At 39.3% G+C, this 15,384-nt stretch overlaps 2 protein-coding genes across 2 annotated transcripts; one reads left to right on the top strand and one right to left on the bottom strand.

Annotated features, from left to right (window-relative positions):
- Positions 1 to 4,909: 4,909 nt before the first annotated feature.
- ccdc167 (coiled-coil domain containing 167) lies at positions 4,910 to 6,987 on the bottom strand. Its single transcript, XM_067482012.1, has 4 exons — positions 6,827 to 6,987; positions 6,529 to 6,623; positions 6,059 to 6,111; positions 4,910 to 5,702 (listed from the first exon to the last, which is right to left on the bottom strand). The coding sequence occupies exons 1-4, from the start codon at positions 6,875 to 6,877 to the stop codon at positions 5,584 to 5,586; spliced, it is 318 nt and encodes a 105-aa protein (XP_067338113.1). The 5' UTR covers positions 6,878 to 6,987; the 3' UTR covers positions 4,910 to 5,583.
- A 126-nt stretch (positions 6,988 to 7,113) lies between these two features.
- On the top strand, positions 7,114 to 14,870 carry kif25 (kinesin family member 25). Its single transcript, XM_067482006.1, has 15 exons — positions 7,114 to 7,439; positions 7,595 to 7,660; positions 8,912 to 9,034; positions 9,170 to 9,311; positions 10,503 to 10,606; positions 10,699 to 10,778; positions 10,897 to 10,936; positions 11,028 to 11,095; positions 11,359 to 11,433; positions 11,558 to 11,704; positions 12,011 to 12,187; positions 12,675 to 12,829; positions 12,913 to 13,158; positions 13,459 to 13,614; positions 13,722 to 14,870. The coding sequence occupies exons 1-15, from the start codon at positions 7,371 to 7,373 to the stop codon at positions 13,871 to 13,873; spliced, it is 1,800 nt and encodes a 599-aa protein (XP_067338107.1). The 5' UTR covers positions 7,114 to 7,370; the 3' UTR covers positions 13,874 to 14,870.
- The last annotated feature ends 514 nt before the right edge of the window (positions 14,871 to 15,384 follow it).

The raw sequence follows: 15,384 nt of genomic DNA, 5'->3' as shown, positions 1-15,384 counted from the left end.
TAGCTACTGTGTGTACAAAGCTGACAGCAACAAATCTGCAGAGATAGTAAGACCTAGCTTCTGGCATTTTCTCTACCTACCCCTTGTATCTATGGATTGGACTTCTTCATGTCTTGTGTCTGTTGGCATCACTAGAGGTTAATTTCAGTGGCATGATTTACATGTTTGCAGCATCATATTGCAATTTAAATGTCCAAGCACTAACAGCTGTTTTCATAAAAAGAAATACATTCACGTGTCTGCGTCACCTATTCTCAGCAGCAAAGTGGACTTTGCTTAAAATTAACAAGAGGTTAAAATTAACAACAACAAAATTCACCCGTGGACCTTTACTTTGATATTACACCCATTAGATTTAATAATAGGGGCTGGTAGTAGTGTTTGAATTATGTAATGCTTGATCCGTGCAGACCTGAGCAGCTTTCCAGGCAATAATCAAAGTACACAGTTGAATAATTCCCTCATTAATAACATTAATTATAGTGTAGAAAGTGCTCTCCATAGGCTCATTTCTTTTACTGACTTAGCCATTAGCTCGATGGAAAAGGTTTTGGTGTTATTGATTGTGTAATCAAACAAAACGCTAGGTTTTGCTTCCCTCCTCCTTTTTCATTTTATATTCATATGAAAGTAAAGGAGAGTTAGAGATACGTGTGGCAGCGAAAACCCTTGGAAAACGCAGCAGTGCCCAGGAACTGCCTGCATGGTGATTATTAGGCGGCGAGGTTTACCGTGATGACCGCACACCCAAACACACGCTTTATCTCCTGGAAAAGCACAGACAATCCCACACCAGTCGCATAAAATCTGCTTTGAAACAACAGCTACAGTCATTTGCCTTCGTCTGTCCGCCTGTGGCCTGTTCAAACACCAGTGTGTGTATGCGCACGTGGGCTGTACTGCATGAGTGTGCTTGTTAGTAGCCTTTCTCCTACCTGGGTATCTTAGCAGAGTGTGAGTGGGTGTATTTGTGATGTCTGCATGTGGTCTGTATTGTGTACAGTACAGTTTATGCGCCTTACATGCTGGTTGTCTATGCTGGGTGTGAGTGTGAAACCAGCCTTAAACTTTACTCGAGGGGGGGGGGCTCCGCTCCCTCTGGCTTATGAGTGTAACACGATGACTGTATATGAGGGACATTTTTCAGCCACAATGATCTTAAGTGTTATGTTTTAGCTTTGTACCCACAAAACATAATTGTGTTTATTTTAGAAGTTAAACAGCGCACGGCAAAACAGAACGTTCCATCTAGATTGAGAGAATGACAGCAGACATAATAACACAAAGTGAAAAACAGTTTTGTTGTGGCAGTGATAAATTATATGTATTTTGTGATTTAACCACATTTCAGATTGATAACCATTTTGGAGCAGATATACATTTATGTCTAATGATACAGAAGTTTCTTTATTTCTTGTTTAAATTGTTTCAGTGTGGAATATCACTGTGTGCATGGCAGTTTAAAAACCGTGAACATCATCATACACATTAGCTCTATGTGAACATGTGCTACATACATTAGTGTAGTGAAACATAGATATGAAGATGAAGGAAACCCTGCATTGTCTACATTAGATCAAATTCGTGGTAAAACATTTCCACATATGTATAAATTGTTTAATGAGCCGATGTCAGTTTTCCTACTAAAGAGAAGATTTAACCAATTAAGTTTTGCAAGAATGCGACTGAGTGTTGGAGTCAAATTGGCATCAGAGAACGAGTGACAGTGGCACCAATTAAATATTTATCGTGTGTGCCTCAAGAATCCGGACTACAGGGAAGATCAGGGCATTTATTGTACTGTAGGCTCTGGGGTAGGTGCTACGGGGAAAGAAATCTTACATATTATGTTAACAGGTAATGGAAACCAAATTTATGATACAATTTCTGTATGTTTACACTGATGAATTACATTAAACATCAAAAAGGTTTCATGTGACAGATTAAAAGAATTTAGACACTTGTTTAACAACAATATCACAGTATCTCCAGTGACCATTACCTGGAATTTTATTGGCTACCGTCTCTCTGGAATAACTCCCAATCCTTATGACTTGTTGGTGCATGAGAGGTAGGAGGGGAATGGGAATTTAACCACCGTTTGCAATTTGTCATGTGTTAGACCTGTTATCAGAAAGGTAGGAAGTGGCCAATTATTGATAATATACCTTCAAGCTTACTTTGGTAGATAACCCTGTTCAGCCAGATAACTAAATCAAATAGACAAAAATGAAATCAATTGTTTAAACATGCCGGGGGCTCAGCTTTGTTTTAATTTTAATTTCTTCAACAAGTTCATCACAGCAACTTGGGCAGAGAGACTAACTATCATGCAAAATGAAATGTCACCATTACTTCCTCAGGTGCAATGGGTCATATTGACCTGTAAGATAATAAGATGCTTGAGATGGCAAATAAAACTGCTGAAGCTGAATGTGTCAGTTTTCTCTGCTGAAGAGCTGCACACAGCAGAAGCCAAGTAACATACTGTCTGATACTTCCACGGGCCTGGCTCTCCATTAAACACAGCTTCATATGGCCTCGTTACCTAGTCTCACCTTGTCCAATACTGTTTATACGGTAACTCACTGAACCTTCCAGTTCCAGTCCGGACAGTACAGAGTAGCACAGCTTTCATAATTTTACACTTGAGAGCTACTTCTGTAATCAACTTTCCTTCTTGCTGTGAATTATATCCCTCACTCACCTCCTGTTCTGCCCATCCACTTGACTCAACTCTCATCTTCTTTTTAAGAGATACTTATATTTAGTTATTAAAAGGAATTTCATCACTGGGCCTGCAGAGATGGTGACTAATGTGGAAATTAGATGTTGATAGCTAATAAATTCAGCCATGATCAGCCTTAGGAGTCAAGACTATGACTTGCATTAGTATCTAAGCATGATGACTTTAGCTTCTATTAAGTGCTTTAATGCTGGCAATGTCAGAGAAATAGGCTTGAGATTTTTTTTTATATTCGTGCCACGTCACCCAAGGGGGAGATGGCTGCGCACATGTTCTGTAAATGTAGAAACAGCACAGGAGGAAAAGTGACTTAAGTACAAAAATTCAGATGTACTAAGCAAGACTGATTCGTTAGAGTTTTAAATAATTATGGACTGCATCTCCCTGCTCTTGTATGTATGAGTCAAAGCTCAGCATGTTTTGGAAATTGTGATTTTCTTTTTTTTAAGTTACACAAATTGCAGAAAACACCTCTGGTTCACATCTTTACACTTCCACTCTACTACATTTCATAGACAAATATTGCACTTTTTACTTCATTATATTTGCATGGCAGCTACAGGTGCTTTAAGATTTCTTCAAAAAAGAATTATCAGTGTGTAAATATAAGAGTAAGATGCTGCTTACACAACAATCATGTAATAACACCGAAACACTTTTTCGGCACAGTTTTTCTGCCACTGATAAAACATTAAATAAACATACAGAAGGCATTAATGCTGCATATATAGGACACACATTTAGCCATTAGTAACAAAAGAAATAGTGCATAATAAAAAATTTGATTCGATTAAGATATCAGCAAACATTTGATATAAAACCCTTGTGAATGGCCAGAAAGAAAGTTCAGTACCTGCAGAGATGACCAAACAACTTTTAAAAAACTTACATAACATAATGACATTTGACACTGAACCTCCACCTGCAGTGGGTGAGCTCTAACATCCTTCTGCTCGTGTACCAAGCGAGGTGACATCTGGCATTTTGGTGCTCAGACAGATCTATTCTTTTTTCTAAAAAAAAAAATATATATATATATATATATATATATATATAAATGAAATATATAAGTCGTGTACATTCTTGACTTGAGGACATTTAAACAGTGTCTTTAAAAGCAAAGCTGCACACAAGGTCAGGATCTGACAGGGCAAAAGTAAAGCCAAATAATAGGTTTTATATTCCAGTTAAAAAAAAAACTTACTCAAACAAAAAGAATAAAAGAAAAAAATCACTTAATAACAGTTTCACCAATTAACAAATTGAATGAAAACATATATTCAAACTTATTCAGTGCCAATAATCATCATTTAAATCCCACAGAAGTGTTGCATAATGGGTTTGTTTACACTTGTTGTATCTGGGGATGAGAGGGGGAAGGTGTGTAGGCGTGACATGCACTGTGTTGGTGATAATAGCGTGTGTGGGAGGGAGGGCACACAAATAATTATTTGCTGAGCAGTCCTGTCGTATATTTGACTGGATTTCCCAGCACAAAAAAAATCACCTCTCGAGCCTCCAAAATAAAAAAAAATCTGATATTGTTCTAATTAAAAGATGGTTGGCTGTTTAATTTATTTGTTGCATTATTTTCACCCATAATAACAATACACCACTAAGTATTGTTATCTGATTTTCAGTAGGAATCACTTGGCTGGGGGCTGAGAATATGTGGTCTATTTCTGGGGCTTGACAATAATAGAATATTATAGAATATTGCCAGCCTTACATTAGAACAAAGAAAACTAAGGTCACTTTTGGTGGACTCTTGCTAGACCGCGGATATCAATCTACGACAGTTTTTCAACACCAGATACCTTTAAATGCAGGGCAGAACTAAAACTGATTATCTCTATTGGAAACATCACCTGAATGGGACTTAATCTAAAACCTAGTTTTCAGTTTAAGTGGCTTAACATTTTATAATCAAACACATATTAACCTGAATAGAGAGGTGTCCTCAAGCTGCCCTCATCCAGGACTGTGTCATTGTGGCATTATTCTGAAATTAATCGTCCAATTACGGCAAGTTTAGTACTCTGTTAAAAGTTAAAAATGCCACCAACAAAACAGATTTTAGAAATGCATATTGCATTTTTAAAAAGGTGAAGCAGACAAGATATCTACACACTTAAGCCAGCAACAAAAAATCTGTTTCAAAAATTAACAGTATTTAATTTATTTATGAAAAAAAACACACACAGACACACACAATACCAAATATTAGACAAACAACAATTATAAAGATGATACCCAACCCCCACAGCCTCATTTGTCCTAACTGTGTTACAACAAAGACATTTGTGAACATATTTGGCATCTTACTCCTTTCAAGAGACATTTCATTGGCAGCAACAGTTTATCATAAAACATTAGATACATTCTTCAGGTCCTGTGTAAATTATGTGTTCCAAGTGGTGAGTAACTGGTGATACAATCCACTATGGCCTGCAGCCGTGTACAGATGTCATAATGGAATAACCAACACATACAGTGATAAATATTCACCTTTTGTCACCTGACAACCAAGTATGACTATCCAAAATAGCACCAAAACACTGCTGGAAGAGAACTGAGACATGTTTAACTGTTGTGATAGAGAATCAGTAGTGAAGAAAGTAAAGGCTGCCATTAAGACATAGTTTAGACAAAATGCATATTTGATGAAGGTGTGGTTAGGATTTGGACTTGCAGAATAAGACCGAGTTGCTGACCAGGTGGAATGAAGATCCAACGATGCCATCTGGTGGCATCAAAACGGCTCATGGGTTCTTTTTTATGTGTTTAATCCTTATTGTTCTTTTACGAGCAGCAGGTCCCTTTAAGACACTGTGGTATCATGAGTCCTCCTCATTGCAGAAAAACATGTAGTACAACAGCGCACTGATGGCAAGCAGAGCGACTGAGAGCAGCATGTTCTTCCGATTCTCTCCTCTTAGGGTCTGTAGCTCCTTGTCTAAAAAAGACAAATAAGATAAGTGTGGACTGAGCAGGCACCAATATTTATCAGACATAAAATGCACACAGAGGTCTGCCCCTTCTACTTATATACAAGGGTATAGCTGAACTAATTAACAGTGGTCTCTTTTTATAATCATTCAGTCACTTTCCATAACTATGTCAGTGTACTTTGATGTCAAATTCCTACTAGATTTTTTCTTCTGACTCCCCCAAGCCTCATGACATTTCTCTCAATTTTTGTTCATTGTTAACAATAACGGCTATGGATATCAGATTGTAAAGGTAAGCTAAATATTTTAACTTGGAAAAGTGGGGCTCTAAACCTGTAAATGGGCGTGTATGTTGGCTCACCTAGCTTTTGCACTCTTTCATTCATGATTGCCATTTCATCTTTTAGTTCCTGCCTGTGGAATGGAAGGAACGAGACAAAGACAAACGGCACATTTAGGATTCAATCATTAGGTTTTATCTTTGTAAGCAAGCCAAGGTTTAGGAATCGGTGCACAATATTTAACTTAGAACTTAAAACAATATTACACACCTCTTTTTTGAAACTAATATGTGTTCAGTAGTTTAAGTAAGCCAAATCAAACTGATTTTTCAATTATATACATCACTTTTACAACTGAATAACCATTTGGTGCTTTCTCTGAACAGTGCTTTCTTGCTGTTGCAGTCCAAGTTCCAAATACATGAACAAGAGGAACTGGAGCGAGCACCAGCTGTTTGTCCGTTAATATAGGTGATTGATTATTGTTCTTAGAGAGACTTGGAAAAATATGAAAACAGTATGCAGCGGTCACAGTGTGCGTGTCCATCACCTCTCCTGGTCCGAGAGTTTCTCCTTCCGGCTCCGGAACTCCGCCCTCTCCAGGTTGTCCTGGCAACGTACCCGGCGCTCCTCCAGGCGGTCAATCTACCGCACAGTATTTCCAAGAGAAATACGGGATTAACGCTAACTACATTATTATTAATACATCGTTCACCAAAAGAACACTTACATTGAATTAATCAATGGCATTTGTACGAGCACGATGCTAACTATGGGCACAGTACGTGGAAAGCGTAGCTTTGACTACTAGTTAGCTAAAGGAAAAGACACGCGTTTTGACCTCTTACCTCTGTGGCGATACTGACTTTCTCTCGTCTTTTATCTTTCTGTTTAGCCATTTTGTAACAGAATGTTAACACTGACAGCCAACAGCCTGCCAACTTGGTTAAGTTGGACGAAGTGTGACTATGCGGAAGTAATGTTCTTCTTCGTGACGTTTATTTTGAACTTTTGACGTACCCCTTCCTCAGGTTGTGCTGCCCTCTATGTGTTTCCCTGCCAGGCCATTAAAGACCGGAGCAAGTCGTGTCCTGCTGCACCAATTCAAAACCTGTTCATGTTTTTTCACATCGAGACATACGCAGTCACAGTTTTCAAGAACACTCGCAGATCGATCTGATTCCTGGCCTGTATTTTATTGTTAGACGATAACTGTAACCGCTCAGCTTCGCTCTTTTGTTGCTTGCCAAACGCAAATAGGTGAGCCGACTTGAGGAAGCCCCTAATCGGATTAACTATCTGACCTCAGGTACACGGTCTGATCAGCTGAGAAGAAAAGACCTGAGGCTGCCCATTCTCCTGTCTGCTTCTTTGGTTTTAGTTTAAAAAAAAATGCCTCTCTTTATTAACAGGGACCAAATATTTGCGCATCAGGTACATCTGTTAGAGCACAAGCTTAGGGTAAGTTAAAGATGAATAAGTTTTATTGGTGTTTAATGTGATGGAAGTATTAGAGTCTGAGTGCCGATACAGTGCTATTGAACAATTTAAAACATAGAGGGAAATAGAAAGAGCATTTGTGATATAAACTGGACATATGCTGCACTGTGTTTCAGAGTAAAGAAGAGCGGTTACTGGAGCTGGAGACAGAGAATGCTATTCTTCATTTAAGACTTGCTGAGGTAAAAAGATTTCTGTCCTTCATTACTACAGGTACAACCTTACATTGACCTTACTGGAATTCCACATTTTTCCATTTTTTCGCTTTCACTCCTCTAACACAGAATGAAGGAACATTTTATCTGAATGACTGAAGTTGATATTAGTGCTGTGTGTGTATATTGCATGAAACTCATTTCATTCTGAAAATTTATTATTATTCTTTTGCCACTAGTTCATGGACAGGTTTTTTATCTTTGGGCTTATCCTGTAAGTTCAGGGTCACTACAGGGGATCATTGATTTGGCACATTTGTGGACAGCTTAAGCTACATTATGCTGGATGACCTACCTGACGCAACCCACCCCGGTTTTACCGGCCGTCGGACCGGCACTGCACGGCTGGGGATGGGCGGTTGTTTGGGGTTCAGTGTCTTGCTCAGGGACACTTGTACAATACAGTATCACTTAGAAATGCTGGCTACCCAAACTATCATTATCATCTATCATCACAGCAGATAGTTAATTGTCTGTGTCTAATTTCACCTCCATGATTTTCTAACTTGCCTTTTTTCAGTTTTTTTTTTAATCAAAAATTTAGTGTGTCTTTAATACGTTACTGCTTGGAGCAGCACAAAACTACAACACAGACTGTTTTGAATGCTTGTATGGAACATCAGCAATGTTGCTGACTTGACTGTGCTTATGTTGTAGACAAATTTGGGTCAAATTGTGTGACTTTGAGCAGCTTTATTTTTCCAGCTACACATAAAATATACTTGCTTTAAAGATCTGTTGTGTAGTCTCTAAAATCTAATTAGGATTATGTTTTTAAACAGTTTCACACATACAGCCAAGTAGTCTCTAACTGTGCAGCACGCTTGGTTTTAACTTTTCATATTGTTTATTCATTTATTCAAAAAGGATACAGTAATGCTAAATAGCACAATTACTGACTATTAAAGTGTATTCAGAGGTATTTGGGAAAACCCCATTTGCCTTCTGCTTAGTGTGTGTTTGATACACTTGAACAAACCAACTGATGGTTGTGTTTTTTTCTGTGCTCTTTACTATTCACCAGTTGACAGGCAAACCAGCCTTTTAAAATCTGAATCGTATAAAAATACATACAAAATACAAATAAAGTTTTCAATAGTAACATGATACAATTGTGATCATTCAATTTTAGCTGTTATTTATACAGTAGCTTGACAGCGTATAAATGGATCAGGACAGTGTTGCAAAATAAGTATGTGTATATTATATCCTCCACAGTGTCTGGGGAAACTGCATGTAGGCCATGAAAAAAACACCAAGGCCCTCGACCATCATCAGCACCAGAGAAATTCTGAAAATATAACCCAGTCTGTCCTCACAAAACTCCTGTCTGAAGTCCAGGTACAAATGCACTGAGATCATAATGTGTGTGAATTGTCGATAATGAGTTTTATATGTTTTGCTGAACTTAAGATTTTGTGAAAACACAACACACCCACACACAGTCTATACATGAGTCAATTGTGTTTGTGACAGGCTCTGAAGCAGGACCTGAGTGAGGTGTTTGCAATATATGTGAACTTTGCCAATGAACTGGAAGTTCAGAGCAAGCAGCTACTGAAGAAGGTAGAGGAAGCCAACTCCGCACTGAAAGATTACAAAGGAGATGAGGTTCAGGGTAAGTACCTGCGTGTGTTTACCATACACTTTTTAGACATCCATAGATTAGGGTTTTTAAGGAATGTATTGAAGCTGGGGTTTAAGTGTACTGTTCAGCCCCATCTTGGCACTTATTTTATTTTTTCCCTCCCACTGGTTTCCACATTTTCTACCTTTCACTGCCATTAATATTTCTGTTCCTTGTTCCGCTTCTGTGCGCTTGTACAATTCTGAAGTGGCTTACATGTTACAAGTTGGCTGTATCTCATGCAGGGTGTGTTTGCTATTAATCCTCTCACACTGTCCCTCCCCTCTTATCTCTCACCCCTCCCCTTCAGGTTGACCAAGGTCAGCAGTTCTTTTGTTGAATGTACGGCGAATCAGCTGATTGTCACTGCTCCGACGATCAGTAGAAACCGATCTTGTAACATTACAACATTACATTAACATTAACAGGATTATTTTCAAATGTTTTGATAATGTTTTTTGTTTTATTTACATTTTTGACTATCAAATAACGAGTCAGATGAAGAGATGAACCCTGTTCTTACTGTTGAATAACATGACTGGGAAACTGATTTTTGAAGCAACATAACCCAGAAATGAGCTATGCCCTTGTCTTATTTATTAAATTAAGTTAGCTGAGACTATGCCAAACATTCATACTAATTACAGATATTTACAGCAAGTTAAAGCTACAATGTGCACTTTAAAGATAGCAGAGGGCTCAGGATCAATCCATCCCACTCAACCCAGCCCTCACTTGGCCTGCTCTAGTTACTGTTTAGTGGATTTTTCGAAATTAATTTGATTCTAATGAATCAATTTCATTTAATCTTGTCAATCTATATTCAGATGTATTTATAATCAGCTTGATCTTCCTGAATGTGCCGTGCTGTGTCTGAATGGAGGTGTTTGGTGCTAGCTGTGTGTACTTGTTTGCTCATGGATTAAAGACTTAGCCTGTATTTAAAGAATTGCACCAATGTACAGATGTCAGACAGGTTTTCATTCAGTTTACTGTTTTCTGTTTTCGGACAGCTTGAGCTCCAAGTTACTGCTGCCCCTGATCCTTATCAAATCCTGTCTGGCATCTTTAATTGAACACACCGATGCCTTAATGATATAAATTGTGAGACTTTAACCCTAGTATATCTTAAACCTGGAGGGAAAAATTGATCAATTACTGTCCTCCGCTTTCTCTGTCCAGATTTGCAGGCTCGTGTGGAAGCGCTGGAGCGCACTCTGGAGGAGGAAAAGGAGAGGTGCAGGGCAGAGAGGCAGAGGAGAAAAGAGCTGCACAACATCTTAGTTGTGAGGACAGACATTATCGGTTTTATAAAGACCTACATCAAATCTCCAAATATTTTTTTTTACTCTTTTTTTTTTGTCTGTCTCTGTTACAGGAGTTGAGAGGAAACATTAGGGTTCACTGCAGGGTGCGTCCGGTTCTGCCTTTTGACTATATCCAGTTTCCTGAGTCAGGGTACGTCATTCACACATCCCAACATAACATATTATGACAATTGACATTTGTGATGCTGTAGTTGACATGAGGTGATGTCTAAGCTGAAGATAATCTAATGTTTTCTTTTCTCTACTAGGCCGGCACCATCAGAAGAAGTGGTCTATGCAATCAGCGATGTGAGTTTCACAGAACTGACTGTTGTAATTTGTTTCTGATTGTCTGAGGCAGTGAGCTGAATTTGTTGTGTTATTCATTTGTTGGTTTAAGGACACAGTGGTGGTAAATAGCTCGAAGACAGGGATGCCAGTGCAAAACAAGATATTTGAGTTTGAAAGGTAAAACCAAACATTACTGTATGTGGTTTAGTTACTTAGGGCAGAGTACTGTAGGTTATCCACCAGTCACAGGGTTTGCAGTTCAAGCCCTAGCTCCCCCTGTTCCCATGCCAAAGCAACCTTAAGCAAAGCCCTGAACCCCATGGTCAAGTGTGTGTATGTGTGTTCTCACTTGTAAGTTGCTTTGGAGAAAAGCCAAAATCATTAAATGTAAAAATGTGTTTTTGGCTGTTTATAGATTGTGTCAAATTTGTTTCTTTTAGGGTGCATGGACCAGACGATACCCAAGATGCTGTGTTTGAGGATGTCAAGCCGCTCCTCACGTCTCTGCTGGATGGGTAAATGTGAAACATTACCAAGAAAGGATTATATCATAAACCGAATAAAATGCATGTAACACAGCAAAGTATGTCTGTATGACCTCAGTATTAATTGAGTGTCCTCTCCCTTCCTTCCCTGAAGCTATAATGTATGTATCATGGCATATGGACAGACAGGCAGTGGAAAGACACACACCATGATAGGATCCCAGCCTCTGGAAGAGCACTCAGCCACGATGCAGGAGGCACAGCAGGGTATTATCCCTAAAGCTGCTGCTGAGTTGTTTCGGTGAGAGAGGGGGGCCTGTTTATTCATTAGTTTTGTAAATTAATCTTTATGTAATCATTTGATGCAAGATGAAAGTATGCTTTTGTGCTCTGCAGCTATCTTTAATTTGCTGAATATCAGAGGTAAACGCCCCAGATCTGATCTAGTGTGTTGTGCAATCTTTTATAAATGAATGTAATTCTCTCGAGTAACGTCCAGTCTAATATGCTCTGTGAACTGACTAATACTCTAATTGCCTTGAACTTTGCCCCTGTATCCTCTTTATCTGTCTATTGTTGTGTGTCTGATCCCATGTGTGTGACTCAGGCTGATCTCCGAGCAGCCTGCGGAGAGCCACACAGTGGACGTGTCAGTGATGGAGGTGTACAACAACGAAGTGTTTGACCTGCTGGCCAGAGATGAGCAGGGGAATGCTGTCAGCAAGCACAGGGATGTCATCAGCACCTCCTCTGGTACCAGCCAGGTCACCTCCCTCACATCTGAGTGAGTAGAGCCTGAGCTGAGGCAACTGTGGGCAGAAGGGGTTTTATTGGTGCTTCATTATTGAGGGTATTTCTTTAGAAGTAGCACTTTTTAAGATTCACTCTAATTTAGGAAAACAGAGCAAAGAACTGTGTGTTTGTGTAGCAAATACATTTTCAGCTTGTTGCAGAGCTCCTACAAAAACCACTTGTATACTCATCCATGTTTAAGTTGATATGTTAAACTGTTAAAGAAAGTCCACCAGACATGGAGCAAAATTAGCATTCATTTGGAGTCTTGTTTCAGGCCCCCCAATGTGAGCAATGTCTGGATCTTCGACTATTTGTTGTTAGCTGTGTTCACCACACTAGTACTAATTTGCTAGTTGTGAACCAATCCTGCAATAAAACCAATCGATATATGAAGGACTTCATAACTGGCAGGGAAAAATAATAAATACAAGGAAATGCGTCCATTTTATTTTGTAATCATTCCAAACATTTTACAGGCCTGTGTTCAGCGCATCTGAGGTGATGCACATCGTCAGCGGTGTTCTGAAGCTCAGGGCTCACCGTAACACTCTGATCCACACCGACTCTTCACGCTCTCACCTCATTGTCACTCTGACCCTTTCCTCCAAGAGCCCCAATGCACTGGCCCTGGGTGAGATGTATTCAAATACAGGCTTACATGACACCTGCTGGTGGCACATTCCAGATTTGTGACTTTCCTCCTTTTTCGTTTAGCCCGCAGGCTACAAAGTGCAAAGAAAGACATGCAGCGATGCAGCCAGAGGGCGTGGTGGAGTCCACGCTGTCATCGTGCCAACCCTGCTGCCCAGAATTCACCTGACAAACTCTTCAGAAGCCCCTCCACCTCTCCCCGCCTTTCCCCATCTCATTCCCCCTGCCCCTCTCCCAGGCAAACAATCTCACCGACTCCGTTCAGAACCAAGCTGCAGCTGGTGGACCTGGCAGGGAGCGAGTGTGTCGGTAAGAGGGGCTCAGTGTTTAAGGATGTTTAGGGTTTGATGTCATGGGAACGCAGGTCCCAGAGTGTCTAAGATGCACCAGACAAAATTTAACTAGAAAAGAGGGCTTATCATGCAAAATGGGGTTTTAGGCCTAATTTAGATACAGTAGATAATCCGCTGCTAACACATGCATTTATGAACTGGCCACCACTCGTCTAATTCTTATGAGGAAAAGGATTTTTGTATTTTTTTAAGGCCCTTTTTTAAACTGAAAATTTGACTGAAACCAGTACGCTCTCTCTGTGTGTATGTGTGTCAGGTGTATCTGGAGTTTCAGGTGCTGCTCTGTGGGAGGTGTCCTGTATAAACCGCAGCCTCTCTGCTCTCTCTGACGTCCTGGGAGCTCTGGCTGAACATAGACCACACGTGCCCTACAGGAACAGCAAACTCACTCATCTACTTCAGGATGCCATTGGTGAGGACACACACACAGCCCACAACATAGCCACAAGTAGAAGCCTATGGAAAGAACAGCGTGAAATGTGCTTCCATACTCAGTAAAGTATTTAATTGTTCCACCAGGTGGGGATGCCAAGCTGCTGGTGATGCTGTGTGTCTCTCCAACACAACGCTTCATCACAGAGTCTTTGCAGTCATTGGGATTCGGCACCCGAGCCCGCCAGGTCCACAAACTGCCGCCCCATAGGAGGAATAACACCCTCAAAGATAAGTGAGGAGTCAGAAAAAGGTTTCATCATCTGCAGTTTGTGGCAACATCGATCCTTTAGCAGCCATGCTAACAGGTGTGTTTAAACTTGCATGCAACTTTATTAAATTATCGTCACAGTATATGTGGGCACTTAAAAAGTACACAGCCTTAAACAGTATGACAGTAATTGACTGCAGTTATTATACATACATATTCATTTGTAAAAACTCCTACCCTACACAATAACTACAGCTATAACTGTCTACTCTACATATTCATAGACTAAAAGTGAATTTAATTAAGAAAAAAAATGATTGAGTCTATAATTTGATGAAATATTAATAACTTGACCATGAAAATACTGAATTTCATACTTCAATGTCTTCTTTACTAAATTCCTTTAAGGGAATAAAAGTGTACATGTAAGTCATGCAAATAGTCAGTAGTGCTTCATAGTAAAGCAAAGGTAATGTGACTCTTTATTCTGCTGAAGTTCATCTTATGCCTTCTATTTTTTTTTTTTTTGGTGCAGCTATGTTTGTTCAGAATTTATAGACATTTTGATGTGCTCTATATCTGGAATTATGGTTGCAAATTACAAATCTATAATATTGTTTCATTGTTTTAAATAAACAGATGCAAAGATCTTTCTCTCAGTTTTTCCACCAATCCAACACAGACTTCGCCAGCAATCTGTAATTAAAAACAGTTACATTGTGTGGTTAACTCAGGTTAAACCATTCATAGACAAGTTATTGCTTACTAAAGGCTCTATAAACCACCTCTGCTCTGGGGCATTGTTCCAGTGTTTCTGCTGCTGTGTGATTACAGCAAAGACAAACACATAAGCACTTTAGCATTAGGCAGTGTTATTTTTAGATATTGTTTCACAATAAATTACTAGGACAAGCCAGGTGGAATATTCCGCACAAGCATAATTCCAGTAGAGAGCAGTAAAACTGTGACACTAGAGTACACCAGCTGATGGTAAAAAAAAGTTTGGCCATGTCTGACTACAGTTTAGGAAGAAGAAGAATCAGGCACTTTCCTCCAAGGTGAAACAACATGGGATTAAGAGTGTTGGGACAAACATTAGCATCTTGTCACGCTTATGCTCCTAACTACTAAAACACTGTCTGCTTAGGGAGACAAGACAGTGACATAGAAGAAGGGAGAGGTGTGGTAAAAAAGATGTTGGACATGCAAAGAGAATGAGACGAGATAACACTCATCTATTTAGATTGCCAAGTCTGACAGAACGAAAAACGGTTAATTTATAAAAGTTTACGGTGATTATTTATATCTGACCAAAAAAATAAAAAATAAATAAAGCATAGGTGTGTGCAGCTGCTCTCATACAATTACATCCTTAGGCCCAAACTTTGAAACCTGCAGACTTAATCACAGTTAATTTGCTTCATTATAAATACACTTTTATAATTGTTTCAAAACTCAAAAACCATTATTAGCTGTTAGTGGGATAATTACATTTTAACGTTCACAATAATAAAAGAAAATTGGAACAATGTCAGCACA

Source organism: Channa argus, chromosome 17, assembly GCF_033026475.1.
Source record: "Channa argus isolate prfri chromosome 17, Channa argus male v1.0, whole genome shotgun sequence".
NCBI lineage: Eukaryota > Metazoa > Chordata > Actinopteri > Anabantiformes > Channidae > Channa > Channa argus.
This window is presented reverse-complemented; position numbering and strand designations above follow the sequence as displayed.

Coding starts and splice junctions, on each gene's coding strand:
- ccdc167 (XM_067482012.1), bottom strand. CDS start 6,877: ATGGCTAAACAGAAAGATAAAAGACGAGAGAAAGTCAGTATCGCCACA. Junction 6,112..6,528: donor AAACTCTCGGACCAGGAGAG/GTGATGGACACG, acceptor TCCATTCCACAG/GCAGGAACTAAAAGATGAAA. Junction 5,703..6,058: donor TGAAAGAGTGCAAAAGCTAG/GTGAGCCAACAT, acceptor TGTCTTTTTTAG/ACAAGGAGCTACAGACCCTA.
- kif25 (XM_067482006.1), top strand. CDS start 7,371: ATGCCTCTCTTTATTAACAGGGACCAAATATTTGCGCATCAGGTACAT. Junction 9,312..10,502: donor CAAAGGAGATGAGGTTCAGG/GTAAGTACCTGC, acceptor TTCTCTGTCCAG/ATTTGCAGGCTCGTGTGGAA. Junction 11,705..12,010: donor GCTGCTGCTGAGTTGTTTCG/GTGAGAGAGGGG, acceptor TGTGTGACTCAG/GCTGATCTCCGAGCAGCCTG.